Below are 15,541 nucleotides of genomic sequence, written 5' to 3'. Positions count from 1 at the left end.
TTGTGGGTGGGGATGCAGGTACCTGGTTTTCAGTTAGCCGCTCCCCACTGCTGCTCAGATATCGCCTAGGCGATGGCAGTTCTCTCCCCCCACCCGCAGTCTTCTGGAACACTTCACACTGGTCCCAGAGGACTGTGGGTCCACTTCCAAGGAGCAGTCACAGCCAGCTGCCCACAGATAAGATGCTGGTGGCGGACACCAAAGACAGGTGAAGAAACTGTCCGGATGAGGACAGCACTGGATCCTGGGACAGGTGAGTGGCTGTTTATTAAAAGTCAGTAGCTACACTTTTTTTTGTTTTTTACTAAGGGGACCAGAGAACGACTTTAAAATTGCCCGTCTTGTGTTTTTATGTTTTTATATTATTATTATTTATTTATTTTTAGGCCAGCTCATTCTCAGGTGGAAATCATCATGGTCCAGTAGAGGCTCTGAAGCACATGTTGTTCAATCTTCAGACTTTCCAGCAGAACTTTACCCAGGCTCAAACCTCTAAGCAAGTGGAGGAGTTTCAGAAAGTAGGTATTCTATTTCATATTTACCAAAGTGGAACTCCACCTGAAAGGGGACATTCTGCTTTAAGTCCTCCTCCCCTGCCATGTTTGGGGGGCGGGTACCTAGTTTTGACAAGTACCTGTTCCCACTACCGCTCAGTCTAGGCACCAAACCCAGACACAATCCATTGGATTACTAGACAGAAAAGGGTAATTTGTCACTCCAGAGAACACGTCTGCACTGCTCTAGAGTCCAGTGGTGGCTTGCTTTACACTACTGCATCCAACACTTTGCACTTGGTGATGTAAGGCTGCTGCTGCCTGGCCATAGAAACCCATTCCATGAAGCTCTCCACACACTCTGTCTCTTTACGTGGCCTACCACTTTATGGCCGAGTTGCTGTTGTTTCCACTTTGTTATAATACCACTAACAGTTGACCATGGAATATTTAGTATCAAGGAAATTTCACGGATGGACTTATTGCACAGCTGGCAACCTATCACAGTACAATGCTTGAATTCACTGAGCTCCTAAAAGAGCGACCCATTCTTTCACAAATGTTTGTAGACGCAGTCTGCATGCCTAGGTGCTTGAGGTTATACACCTGTGGCCATAGAGGTAATTGGAACACCTGAATGCAATGATTTGAAGAGGCGTCTCAATACTTTTGGCAATATATTGGATCTCTAAGGTGCTGTAGGGTTGCAGTATGAGAGAACTGTCACTAGATGGCAACTACTTTCTATATTCTAATACATTTGCTTACTTTGTTCAGGAAGTATCTGTAAAACGATACTGCTTGAAAGATTCAAAAAAGTATCCTTTTAAATTGAAATACTATTGCTAAAAGAATTTCTGTAATGGTGCCACAATATTGCTTAATAGAAACATGGATAGCTAAGGGGAGAGGGGACACAGACTGGAAATGCATGGGTTGTTTTTATCACTTTCAGTCTTGCGTTTTGTAAATCCAATACGTTTCCTGTTTGTAATGTGCTTTTGATAAAATAAAAAAAAATACACCTTCACAGCTTTTATAGTATAGAAAAATTACTTGGCATCCTGTGTTCTGGCAATGTTTGCCAAACCTGGTACAGAAGAACCTGATTGTTCTCCTCACACAATAGAGCCCAAAAAGTTAAACCATATCTAATGCAGTCATTAGAAAAAATGAATAATGACCTTAAGGCTATTACCCTGACTTATTGTGGAAATATTTTGTACCTTGTTTGAGACATTTACAGGTGAAGCATTTCCTTTTCTACATTGCTATATTCTTTCGGGTTCGGGGCATGTATGTGTGCGCCCCCTGCCCAACCCATGTTGTGATTGGACACCGCATGAGACTGTTGGCTGATTTCGGCTGAAACCTGCTGATCAGCTATGTCCAATCACACAGAGTTCTGTGTGTACAAACACAGAACTCTGTGCACAGAGAACAGCGATCTGGCTGTTTGTTTTTCCCTGAAAAACTGAGAAAACCCAGCCAAATCTGTTAGTGAAAGTAGCACACATTACATATTGTTAGGCACACAGTTAACCCTTTGATTGCCCCTAGACATTAACCCCTTCCCAGCCAGTGTCATTAGTACAGTGTTATCACTGTATTAGTGTCACTAGGGATGTCGGTCAGTCACTGACCCTCCCAATAAATACATAAGTGGTGCGCATCAACACAAACCGAACAAAAGTCCACAATAAAATATAAGTGGGAAAATAAATCTTCAAAGTCCAATAATGTGATTAGCAATTTGCTGGTTGAGTATTGGCGGTTGTTTTTAAGCCACATAAGGAGAGGTGCAAAACTTGTGATGTATTAAAGTGGTTGTAAACTGCTGCAGTAAAAATAAAAAATAAAACTTTCCCCTGTAAGGCAATTCCATAATGTGTTAGTATGCATCGCATACTAGCCCATTATGAAATACTTACCTTAGACCGAAGCCCTGTCACTGGTGGCGGGGGGGGGGCTTCCATCCTCCACTGGTCTTCCTTACGGGTTCACGGACTCCGGCTGTGTGAGTGACCAGGGCCCCGATGTCCCTCCCTGGTCTGGCACCATGCTTTGAAGGTCCAGTACGATATGCCGGACCTTCAGCACGCATGCGCTGGTGACACCGGCTGCATTCCGTGTGAATATCTCCTGAACAGTGCATGTTTTAGAAGATATTAATTTTTACCTACAGATGAGCGTTATTATAGGCTTACCTGTAGGTAAGAATCACAAAGCGGACTTTACTACTGCTTTAAGCAAATCCCTCTATTCTTTGGACTTATTACTGCCAGTTTGTTAATAACAGAAGGTGGAATTTAATATTTAGTATTTTCCAGTGGATAGCAGGTAAATTGTAAAGTGCAGTGACTGCACACACCTTTTTGTCAGATCACACAGATGCAAACTAACCTCACAATCCTTCCCTCAGGGAATCCTGATCCGTTCATGTTTCTTTGATTCTTGCCTTTCAGACCCATTTATTCTGCTGGGTACTAAATGTATAATCATTTTTCTCTTGTAGGTTTATACAGAAGCAGAATCAGAAATCCAGCGTGTGGACCAAGAGGCATTTCCTGTAAATAAGTCTCTTCAGAAGTAGGTTCTGGGTCCATAATTCTATGAAATGCAACAATGTGTGTAATTGTTACCCATTTTAAACCTTACGGAAATTATTTGAATTTTAACCACTTGCTTACTGGACACTTAAACCCCTCTCCTGTCCAGACCAATTGTCTGCTTTCAGCGCTGTCACACTTTGACAATTGCGCAGTCAAACACTACCCAAATTAAATTTTTATAATTTTTTTCCCCCACAAATAAAGCTTTCTTTTGGTGGTATTTTATCACCTCTGCGGTTTTTATTTTTTGTCAAAAACATCTAAAAAGACCAATAATTTTTTTTTTTATGTGTGTGTGTGTGTGTGTGTGTGTGTGTGTGTATTTTTTTTTAATAAATTTTGCAAACAGGTAATTTTTCTCCATTGATGTACGCTGATTAGGCTGCACTGAGAAGTTGCAGTGATGGGCACTGGTAGGTTACACTGAAAGGTGGCACTGATTGGCACAGAGGAGGAGGCAGATGTGCCTCCTTCCTCTTCAGGACCAATGTCCCTTGAACATAAGCCGGTGACCAGCTTTTTTTTTCTCCTCGTGCTGCCGTCATAGGACGTCCTCCCCTCCCCTCTGCCCACTGTCAAAGTGGGGAGGCTCAGGATGTGATGGTGCTGGAACATGTTACATGATGCACCCTTAATATGAATGTAACCTGTTCTAAATGTGACCTTGGGCTTTAACGGCTAAGTGTAGCTAAAATGAAAAGCGTAAAAATCAGTACAAGGGATATAACTTACAAGACAGTAGGATGTGGCCCTTGTGCTGATTCCTCTTCTGTTAGTAGAAATCCCGCTTGGTCTATGCCCTTCACTGCCATAATCTTCTGGGGCGATAGGTGCTACTACAATAAACAGGATGTCACCAACTATGCCCACCCTTTCCTCCCAGCTCCTCCATTCATAGAAGCCATACTACAGCTTCTATGAGTGGAAAGCAATCTCTGAATAGAAGATGGGCAGATGATTAAAAGTCCACCTCCATTCATAGATTGTTTCATTGAAGCTGTAATATGGCTTCTATGACTAGAGCAGCTGGGCAGAAAGGGCGTGCATTGTGGGGCTCTCCTAGTGAGAGTCTGGACAGGCCCTTGTATTATCCCCTGCCACACCCGAAGATCGCCACTACACTGGGGATACATAGACTAAGGAGGATATCTACTAACGCAAAAGAAATTGTCACAAGATACATATTACTTACTATAAGTATTGTCCCTTTTGATTTTTCTGTTTATTGTAGCTACAAATGAGCTTTAAAGTACATGTAACGCGACCGATGCCTCCTGATGGATACAGAAAGTACTCTGAAGTACTGCAGACTCCATAATTATATTTTAAAGGAATAGGTCACCTATTTTAATTTAAGACCTACTGCTTTGCAATCTGTGTGCCGTCTGCTAGACCTAAACACTGTCACAGGACAAAGGGGACATTACAGCTCTTTGGTTGGTTGGGGGAACGCTGATGAGGTATGTATCGCATGGTATTATGATATGGCATCAACTGCCAACATGTTTCATCTCTACAAAAGGCTTCATCAAGGGGTTACAATCAAATGCCCTGGCGGTTGATGATGGCATGCCATGTGAAGGTCTATGATGGGTTGATGACTGATACCTACCACCCCATATTGGTGGATGTTTTGAATGAATAGTGTGGGGTTATTATCCATCTACATGTTGATAAAATGTTGCATCATTGGCTCAGTCCTGAACAATGAGGCAGAATAGCTGAGAACCTGGTGATCTCAATAAGATTTTTTTAAAGTGGTTAAAGTATATGATATGAATTCTGTTGAAAAGTTTAGAACTGTAACAGCTAATGCATTCCTATCTAATGAGAATGATGGGTGGTGTGACCCTATGGAAGTTTATTCAGAGACTGGTTTATCAAAAATGCTGCGTAGATAATACCTGTAATCATGTCATAAAATTACCTGCGTTTTAAATGGATAAGAACTTGCCAAGGGGATGTATTTCTTGCTGATTATGGGTGAAATAATTTAGCGGACAAACTGATACCATCTGAATGAGAACTATTAACAAATTATAGGGTGAGGACAATGCCTTAAGTAGTATGACGATCTACAGATGGAGAAACCTTTTGAATATGGATTCTTGGATGAGACTGTTTAAAACGAAAGCACTTATTTAAAATGTACCGTATTTATCGGCATATAACATGCACCCCAAGTTTAGGAGGGAAGTTGCAGCCTTGTCAGTATAATTTGCAGCCTTGTCATGCAACCTTGTCGGTGTAATTTTCAGCTTTGCCATGTAAAAATAGCGCCGCCGAGATACAGAGCTGGATGTCCCGCCTTCGGCCGTTCACGGCGGCTCACGATCGGCGGGGGATCAGCGTATAACGCGCACCCACGATTTTCCCCTGATTTTAAGGGGAAAGTGCGTGTTTGAAACAGAACTTTACCCCACAAGAAATATTTTCCCTCAATAAACTAACCAAAAATACTTCCATTATCATCAAATCAGCGGACAAAGGGAGTGGTATTGTTATCCAAAACCGTGATGAATACCTTGGTGAGGCAAACAGACTATTATTGGATAACAAAATACACACACGCCTCACTAGTGATCCACTTCCCCGTTTCTCCTTAGAGGCCGAAACACTCATTAAACGAGCCATTAAAGACCATATCATCACCAAAGCCGAAGCGTCCCAGAAAATCCCCCAGGATGGCCCATCGTAGCATCAATGGAGAGTGTTGCCAGTTTCTCTTCAATCTACCGGTATATTGATCATTTTCTACAGCCACTAGCCCAAGATATACCAACATACATACGTGACGGTACCCATCTTTTGGATACTCTCAAAGCTCATACCTGTGGGTTTCCCTGGATGTAAATTCTCTATACACATCAGTCCCCCATGATGTTTGTCTCCGAGCTGTCAAACACTTCCTATCACTTGACCCATCCATTAAATCCACACAGGCAGATTTCATTCTAGATTCAACCAATTTTTGCCTGACCCACAATTATTTCGTCTTCGATTAAAAATTTTTACTTGCAAACCCAAGGGACAGCCATGGGCGCTAATTTTGCACCCAGTTATGCAAACCTAACAATCCTTCTTTTTTTTTTTATTTTTTTTTTTTTATAGCACAGACACTGGGACACACATTTAGTTAACAGAGGGGATGACAGGAATATACTATAGTTATTCCAGCAGCAGGAGGGGAGCAGAGGAACAATGCCACGAGCTGACAGGGAGGAGAGGACAGATGACTGTGGCACGTAAACTGACCACGGTGTCAGGGGTCAGCAGTCATAATAAACTGTGGTCAGTTTACAGTGGGGAGGGCAGGATCAGCCAGGTATATTGGGTGATGGAAGGGGCCAAATTACACAGCACAAGCCCTGTGCTGTATAACATGCTTTAAGGCAGGGATATGCAATTAGCAGACCTCCAACTGTTTCAAAATTATTATACACGATTTGAGTAGCGCCAACAGTTTACAATGTATGGGGGGGGCGACACAACACAATTACAGTACAGTTCAATTCAAAAGGTACAGGTGGGCCCTGCTCATAGAGCCTATATTCTAAAGGGAGGAGGTGGTGGTACAAAAGGTAATAGCTGCAATAGCTACAAAACTACAAGTCCCATCATGCCTCTGGGTGTCATGCTTGTGGCTGTCAGTCTTGCTATGCCTCATGGGACTTGTAGTTCTGCAACAACTGGAGGTTGGCCAATTGCATATCCCTGCTTTAAGGGAACAGGATCTATTTCTTTTTTGGGTAACAAATGCTTTAATCAGCCGGTGCAGTGTCCCGGGGATTCTCTCTCTCTCTCTCTCTCTCTCTCTCTCTCTCTCTCTCTCTCTCTCTCTCTCTCTCTCTCTCTCTCTCTCTCTCTCTCTCTCTCTCTCTCTCTCTCTCTCTCTCTCTCTCTCTCTCTCTCTCTCTCTCTCTCTCTCTCTCTCTCTCCAGACTGATGCATTGGCTGCATGGGCACCGGCAGCTCGGCGCCTATGGAGGAAAGTACAGTGAGGGGTGGAGGAGGGGGCGGGTGTGTAGAGTGTTACAGAGGGTGTAGATCACCCTTCCTTTTTTTTTTTTTTTTTTTTTTTAAAGGTTAACTAAAACGTTAAATATCTCCTTTCGTTTTAAAGGAGAGCTCCACATTTTATATGGGAGACTTGTAAAGACAGCATGGGGTCACAGTAAATGGGCAGAATGGCCTGATATTGCTCTGAAAAGGACCACTGACACATGACTGAAGAGGTAGTCAGCAAAACACGCTGGAGAGTGGAGAGGGTAGGTGAAAATCGACCATACATACATACATACATACATACACAAAAGAAATATATTTTTTCTAACCAAGAATAATACATTTATATATATATATATATATATTGTAGACATGTCACTGGAGAAGTGATCGAGGGGGTGTACATCTCACCTAGGTTGCTACACAGTGTGAGATGGTAAATCCAGGATGGATCAGTTTCTCAGCAGCGATATGCTGCTGAGTTGTTATTTAATTTTGCCGGGCCTGGGTTTATATGGAATGGCAGGTAGGTTTGGTAGAGGGACCTGTCATTCCACATCCCCCGATCCAGTTCTGGGTTTGGGATCAGGTGAGCTTTGATCCTAATTAGCCTGGGAAGCTAAAGGCACTGCAGGGTCTGCAGGTGGTTGCTCTCAGCCAGGGAATGAACAATCTGTGTGTTGAAGGAAGCTGCAAGCACAGCCACTGCTGGAGCTAAAACTCACCCTGCGATATCCAGGTGAAAGACGCTGTGTTTGTAAGTGTCAGATAGGTGAGCAGAACCTGTTAGTAAGCGCCCAGCCGGGCTAGGACTTTTATTTTTGTTGTACTTAGAAAGCACGGTGTTGCTGTATATTTTGTTTGCTGGACTGTTTGTACCACGAATAAACGCCAAGATCTGCTTTATAAATTCCAAGTCTGCTGTGAACTGTGTCCAAACACACCCTACCCCGGGAAGATCCCTTACAATTGGTGGAGGTAGCGGGCAACACGGTTGCTAGGGGCAACGGTGTGGACAGACTTGGCTACAGCTGCTGATGTCCTGGGTGAAAGCTGTAACTACACTCCAAGAACAGTCCAGCAACATGGAGGAGATGCTGAAGCAGTTTATGCAAGTGAGTTTGCAACAACAGCAGGCTCAGACAGAGGCCAATAGACGACATGAACAGTCCATGGCTGAACAACAGCAGGCGCAGACAGAGGCCAATAGACGACATGAACAGTACATGGCGGCACAACATCAGATGCATAAGGAAGAGTTGCAAGCTTTGCGCCAAAGCCAACAACAACTTATCGAGCACCTGATAGTAAATCGAGAGGCGCCTGTGGTTGCTAATCCACCCACAATGGAGGGAGCCGCTCCAGAGATTTTTTTTGGGAGAAGGACTGTGCAGAAAGCGCTGCAAAAGATGACTGCTGAGGACGATGTTGAGGCCTATCTAACAGTATTTGAGCGCGTGGCTGAGCGAGAGAAGTTACCAGCCGCTGAGTGGGCAGAGGTAATTGCGCCCTATTTAACAGGTGAACCTCAAAAGGCCTACTATGACCTCAGTGAGCAAGAGGTTAAGGACTATACTCGGCTAAAAGAGGAGATACTTGCCCGACTAGGAGTTACTACTGCAGTCCGTGCCCGGAGGGTACGCAACTGGAGCTACAGTCTGGACAAATCAGCGAGGTCCCAGATGTATGACCTAATCCATTTGGCAAGAAAGTGGTTGGAGCCAGACACTTCTACTCCTGCACAAATCCTAGAGAAGGTCGTGATGGATCGCTACCTCCGAGCGCTTCCTACTGACCTGCAACGCTGGGTGGGACAAGGTGATCCTAGGAACGCAAACGAACTTGTCAACCTTGTGGAGAGGTTCCAGGCGACTGAGGACTACCTCCGTGATGTTCCTGCAGCATCTTCACCTCCCCGGAGCGCCAGATCTGTGCTGTCAGCTGGTAAGAGACTTCCATCTATTGGGGGAGTGTGGAGGGGTGCTGATGGGGGGAAAAGGGCTCAAGTGGTGTCTCAGGGACAAAAGACTGGTGATGGTCCCGGGTGGCTAAGGGGCTCTGAAAAGGACTCCTTGCCAAAGAGACCAGGCCCTATCCAGTGTTGGAGATGCCATGAGGCGGGACACGTGTCTGCCCATTGCCCTCTTACCTCTGAACCCATGGAATGTGACGCTAGCCGGCGTCAGTCGCTATTTGCGGAACCATCTTGTGCTGCAGTTCCTGGACTAGAGACTGAACCGCAAATCTGCAACATCACAATCAATGACTTTCCTGTTAAAGCGTTAATGGACTCAGGAAGCCTTGTAACCTTGGTGCATGCTAGCCTGGTGACTGGGGACTTAGAGTCTAAAAAGCATATGAGTGTTGTGTGCATACATGGTGATACAAAAGTGTACCCTATAGTGCTGGCTAAAGTCGGGACTGAACAAGGCACCGTACAATATGAAGTGGGTGTGGTTAAAAACCTCATGCATAATGTAATATTGGGGCGCGATTTTCCATTATTCTGGGCTCTTTGGGAAAAAAGAAAAATCCCCAAAAGGAGTGAGGATACCTCTAAGGGGGTTGCCTTGTCCACTGTGAATGATAAAAATGTGCAGGATGAAAATGATTGTTTTCCTTTGCAGGTCCTGGCTGGGGAGGAGGAGGCTCCTCCCACTGAGCAAAATATACTAGACTTAGAGGTGTCTAGCGATAATTTTGGGACTGCACAATTACAGGACCCCACTCTCAAAAATGCGAGAGAGCAGGTTGCTGTTATGAACGGGGTACCTCAGGAACCAGATGCTGAAAAAAGATTTCCACATTTTTCGGTGACTAATGATCTTTTCTATAGAGTCAATAAGGTTAAGGATGAGATTGTGGAACAGCTTCTGGTACCTAAGCCGTACCGGCGTCAGGTGCTTGACATGGCACATAACCATGTTCTTGGGGGACACTTGGGGACTGACAAAACGCGAGAGAGGGTTCTCCAGAGGTTTTTTTGGCCGGCCATATATGATGACATTAAAAAATACTGTGAGTCGTGCCCCACATGTCAGGTTAGTGCCCCAGTGTCACATTTTCGCAGTCCTTTGGTTTCGCTCCCTATTATAGAGGTGCCTTTTGAGCGTATTGCCATGGATTTAGTGGGTCCCATTGTAAAGTCAGCTAGAGGACACCAGTATATTTTGGTAGTCCTGGATTATGCGACCCGCTATCCTGAGGCTGTACCCTTAAGAAACACTGCATCTAAAACAATTGCACGTGAGTTGTTTTATATGTTCTCTAGGACTGGGATCCCCAAAGAAATCCTAACTGACCAAGGTACGCCATTTATGTCGAAAGTAATGAAGGAATTATGCAAACTATTTAAAATCTCACACATCCGTACCTCTGTGTACCACCCCCAGACGGACGGATTGGTGGAGAGATTTAATAAAACTTTGAAACATATGTTGAAGAAAGTGGTGGCAAAAGATGGTCGTGACTGGGATCATTTATTACCCTACCTCATGTTTGCTATTAGGGAGGTGCCCCAAGCGTCCACAGGGTTCTCACCATTCGAGTTGGTCTATGGTCATCACCCTAGGGGTCTACTGGACATTGCAAAAGAGACATGGGAGAATGAGTCCACCCCATACAAGAGTGTTATTGAGCATGTAGCACAAATGCAGGACCGTATAGCCACTGTAATGCCCCTGGTAAGGGAACACCTCCAGAGGGCTCAAGAGGCCCAAAGTAGAATTTACAACCGGTCCGCAAGAATCAGGACATTCAACCCAGGCGATAGGGTCCTTATACTAGTCCCCACTGTTGAGAGTAAATTCTTGGCGAAGTGGCAAGGTCCTTATGAAATTGTTGAAAAGATCAGTGAGGTGAACTACAAGGTGCACCAACCAGGTAGAAGGAAGCCTTTCCAAGTTTATCACATAAACTTGATCAAGCCCTGGAAAGACAGGGAATCCTTGGTGGCGACAAATACTGTTAATGATTTGTCACAACCAATCCCTCCAGTCAAGGTAGGTGATACTCTATCAGTGTCACAGAAACAGGAGGCTCAGGAATTTTTACAGAAAAACAAAAACAAGTTCTCTGACCTCCCAGGGCGTACACACCTCATCCATCATCACATTGAAACTGAGCCTAGAAGCAGAGTAAACCTTAAGCCCTATAGGATACCGGAGGCACGTAGGGAAGCCGTATCTGCCGAGGTAAAACGTATGCTTGCTCTGGGGGTAATTGAGGTGTCACAGAGTGAATGGTCCAGCCCAATTGTGCTAATCCCAAAGCCCAATGGAACTTGGAGGTTCTGTAACGATTTCAGAAAGTTGAATGAGATCTCCAAGTTCGATGCGTATCCTATGCCCAGGGTAGATGAGTTGATTGAGAAGTTGGGTAACGCCAGGTACATAACCACTCTCGATCTCACAAAGGGCTACTGGCAGATTCCACTTTCTGGTGAGGCTAAAGAGAAAACTGCATTCTCCACCCCTGATGGGCTATTCCAGTATGTAGTGATGCCATTCGGGTTACATGGAGCGCCTGCAACTTTCCAGAGGTTGATGGACTTGATTCTGCGACCACATCGTGATTACTCAGCTGCCTACCTCGATGATGTGGTCATTTTTAGCCCTGATTGGGAAAGTCACCTCTGTAAGGTACAGGCCGTGTTGGATGCCATAAGTGATGCGGGGTTGACCATAAATGCCGAGAAGTGTGCTCTAGCCCTAGAAGAGGCCAAATATCTGGGCTACATTATTGGGAGAGGGTTGATTAAGCCACAGCTAAATAAAATTGAGGCAATACAGAATTGGCCTAGACCCCTGACAAGGAAACAGGTTAGAGCTTTCCTGGGTATTACGGGGTATTACCGTAGATTTGTGCCGAACTTTGCCTCAGTTGCTGCTCCACTAACTGACTTGACAAAGGGCGGAAAGACAGCAATGGTCACGTGGACCCCAGAGGCCGAGAAGGCTTTCCAAAGCCTTAAGTCTGCCTTGTGCCAACCACCTGTGTTAGTTACCCCCGATTTCAGGCGAGAATTTCTGGTCCAGACAGATGCCTCTAACACAGGCTTAGGTGCAGTACTCTCACAAGTAGTGAATGGTGAGGAGCATCCAGTGACGTACTTGAGTAGAAAACTAACCCCGGCCGAGAAAAATTATGCCATTGTGGAGCGAGAATGTTTGGCAGTAAAGTGGGCCCTAGAATCTTTAAAGTATTACTTGCTAGGCAGGAAATTTAAGTTGGTGACAGACCATGCCCCCCTAACATGGATGAAGTTAAACAAGGAGAGAAATGCAAGAGTGACTAGATGGTTTCTCTCCCTACAAAACTTTAATTTCACGGTGGAACACAGGCCAGGGAAATTACAGGCAAATGCTGACGCATTGTCAAGGGTAAGTTGTCTGTGGGGACAAAAGGCTCAGCCCTCCGGTCTGAAAAAGAGGGGGGGGATATGTAGACATGTCACTGGAGAAGTGATCGAGGGGGTGTACATCTCACCTAGGTTGCTACACAGTGTGAGATGGTAAATCCAGGATGGATCAGTTTCTCAGCAGCGATATGCTGCTGAGTTGTTATTTAATTTTGCCGGGCCTGGGTTTATATGGAATGGCAGGTAGGTTTGGTAGAGGGACCTGTCATTCCACATCCCCCGATCCAGTTCTGGGTTTGGGATCAGGTGAGCTTTGATCCTAATTAGCCTGGGAAGCTAAAGGCACTGCAGGGTCTGCAGGTGGTTGCTCTCAGCCAGGGAATGAACAATCTGTGTGTTGAAGGAAGCTGCAAGCACAGCCACTGCTGGAGCTAAAACTCACCCTGCGATATCCAGGCGAAAGACGCTGTGTTTGTAAGTGTCAGATAGGTGAGCAGAACCTGTTAGTAAGCGCCCAGCCGGGCTAGGACTTTTATTTTTGTTGTACTTAGAAAGCACGGTGTTGCTGTATATTTTGTTTGCTGGAATGTTTGTACCACGAATAAACGCCAAGATCTGCTTTATAAATTCCAAGTCTGCTGTGAACTGTGTCCAAACACACCCTACCCCGGGAAGATCCCTTACAATATATATATATATATACATATACATTTATTATTCTTGGTTAGAAAAAAAATATTTTCCTTTTGTGTGTGTATGTATGTATAGTCGATTTCTTTATTGATTAAAAACCATACAGCAAGACATAGAATCACCAGTTAACGTGTTTTTCACACCATAACTACTCGTGCTTACTCATATCTTATATTTAAACGTTTCTTTAAAGAGACCCTGTGATAGCTCTGAATCTGCTGGGGCTGCTGACCTCACGTTCCAGGGCTTTTGAATGTCTACACAGGAGAGGCATTTACAGGTAAATAATATGCATTAAAGGGGTAGTAAACTTTGTAAACAAAAAATGTTTTACCCTGTAAGCTTCCACCTGCAAGGTTAAGGCATAATGTGATAGTATACATTGCAATACTAGCACATTATGAGAGATTTGCCTTAAAATTAAGCCCTCCAGCCTTGCGCTGTCACCGCTAACAGGGCTTCTATCTTCATCCAGGTTTCCTTCCGTGTTTGCAGACTCTGGCTGAGCTGTGATGTCACTCCTGCACATGCGTACGGGAGTCAGTTTATGGCACAGGCCTCCTGAAAGAACGGCACAGTATGCTGTTCCATTAGAGTGCATATGCCAGTGACCTCACTGCTGCTCCATCAAATATCAAATGAACGGCCCAGGTTTAGGAAATATTAATTTCACCAAAAGTAAAAAAAAAAAATTTAACTGAATACATAACATGTATGTATAACATGAAAGATTTTGTTGAAATGAATGGTCTCCCTTTAAGGTAAGTTATTGGTATAGGGCATGGGTGCTCAACTTGTGGCCCTCCAGTTTTTGCAGAACTAAAGGTCCAACGACAAGGCTGACCATTACATGCATGCCTCCCAAAGGCAGAGGAATGATAGGACGTAGTTCTGCAACAGCTGACGTGCCACAGTTTGAGCACCCATGGTATAGGTCACTTTTCAGAGCAAACTCCTGTTGCAGTTGCTTACTGTGGTGTTTACTTTGCTCACTGCAGTTCAGCTTTAGTTTTGTAAAGAGCTCTTAAAGAGGGAGGTCCAGCCTCCCCATGAAAAATGTAAGTCAGTAGCTACAAATACTGCAGCTGCTGACGTTTAATATATGGACACTTACCTGTCCAGGGAGCTTGCAATGTTGGCACCCCAGCCGATCTTTGGATTGGTTGTCAGGTGCACTTTCGGCTTCACAGCCAGTTCCCTACTGCGCTTTCTAATTGGTCAGCGGAGGAAGAAGGAGGGGACCGAACATGTCAATAATGGGTATCTGTCGCCCCCCCCCCCCCCCCTGTAAGGTGCCCAATGTGGCAATGGAGGGGGGGGGGGGGGTGGAGACAGATAAGCGGAAGTTCCACTTTTGAGTGGAACTCCGCTTTAATTTTGTTCATGATATTTACGTGCTACTATTTATTTTGCATAACCTTGTATTTTTTGTTTTTCATTGTAGAGCTTTGCAACATTTGGCAAGACTGAAGGAGCTGGTAGGAGACGGCACACCAAAACAGGACTAAGAAAAGTATGCAGAAATAAAAACGCAGAATTCGCTGACCGGCTAAGCGATTGCTATGAGTGAATAGGGAGTGTACAGAAATCCTGGCAGACATCTAATGTTTGGTATTAAGCTTTGTCCTCACAGCATGTAACGGTGTGTTGCTGAAGTGAACCGACTAAATTGTAAACTCAGAATAAACAGGCTTCATGTTCTCTGACCCTAGAGCTACTCGCTGCTGCTCCCAGTGCGATGCACATCTGTACTGTACCCTGGCTACAGTGTATCTGCTCTGCCCTCCGTTCTCATTATAGAATGTGAACCTAATAACTGTCAGGGCACTAATGCGTGAAGCACGCATGTCTGATCACATTAATCTCTCCAATGTGTGTTTTTTTTTTTTTTTTTTTTCTTTATCTATTTATTGCATCTTAATGTTATCAGATGTTTACCATTGGTATATCTTTTTGTATGTATAAATCTTTACATATTTTAACACGTTATGCAGAAAAAGGTGTTATTTACAAGGTGTGTATACAGTATTTTAAAATATTGTATGTGCCATATTAAAAGTATTTATTTTGTTCAGTTAATGGATCCTCTGATTTATAACCACTTCACGTTCTCTGCAATTTTTTGCTGGAAAATTACAATCCCTTAAACCTTTCATTAATATATTTTTATTATCTGAAGGCAAAGGCCCTGTAGAATTAAAAGCAATTTTTGTGTATTGCACAATATTTATCAAAGCCATATTTTCAGGAAAAATACAATAAAATCTTAATACTACACCCCAGGACACAGGAGGTAATGATCATAACTGCATGGGTTATGCTGCCATGTTACGGGTTAATGGATACTGGTTAAAAAAAAAATGCTGGAATCTTCATCC

The 15,541-nt window shown here is 44.1% G+C and overlaps 1 protein-coding gene across 2 annotated transcripts in view; it reads left to right on the top strand.

Annotated features, from left to right (window-relative positions):
• CUNH18orf54 (chromosome unknown C18orf54 homolog) overlaps positions 1-15,237 on the top strand; it is a 42,430-nt gene extending 27,193 nt beyond the window's left edge. The window contains exons 6-9 of one of the 2 annotated variants that reach the window (XM_077462989.1): positions 387-518; positions 3,010-3,083; positions 13,357-13,443; positions 14,608-15,237. In XM_077462989.1, the coding sequence (XP_077319115.1) occupies positions 387-518; positions 3,010-3,083; positions 13,357-13,443; positions 14,608-14,671 (357 nt within the window). In that variant the 3' untranslated portion in view covers positions 14,672-15,237. The remainder of the gene's footprint in view (positions 1-386; positions 519-3,009; positions 3,084-13,356; positions 13,444-14,607) is intronic. The other variant, XM_077462990.1, reaches the window with a different exon arrangement.
• The last annotated feature ends 304 nt before the right edge of the window (positions 15,238-15,541 follow it).

This window comes from Lithobates pipiens, unplaced genomic scaffold (assembly GCF_037356315.1).
Source record: "Lithobates pipiens isolate NorthernLeopardFrog02 unplaced genomic scaffold, aLitPip1_a1.2 Scaffold_3, whole genome shotgun sequence".
Taxonomy (NCBI): domain Eukaryota; kingdom Metazoa; phylum Chordata; class Amphibia; order Anura; family Ranidae; genus Lithobates; species Lithobates pipiens.
This window is presented reverse-complemented; position numbering and strand designations above follow the sequence as displayed.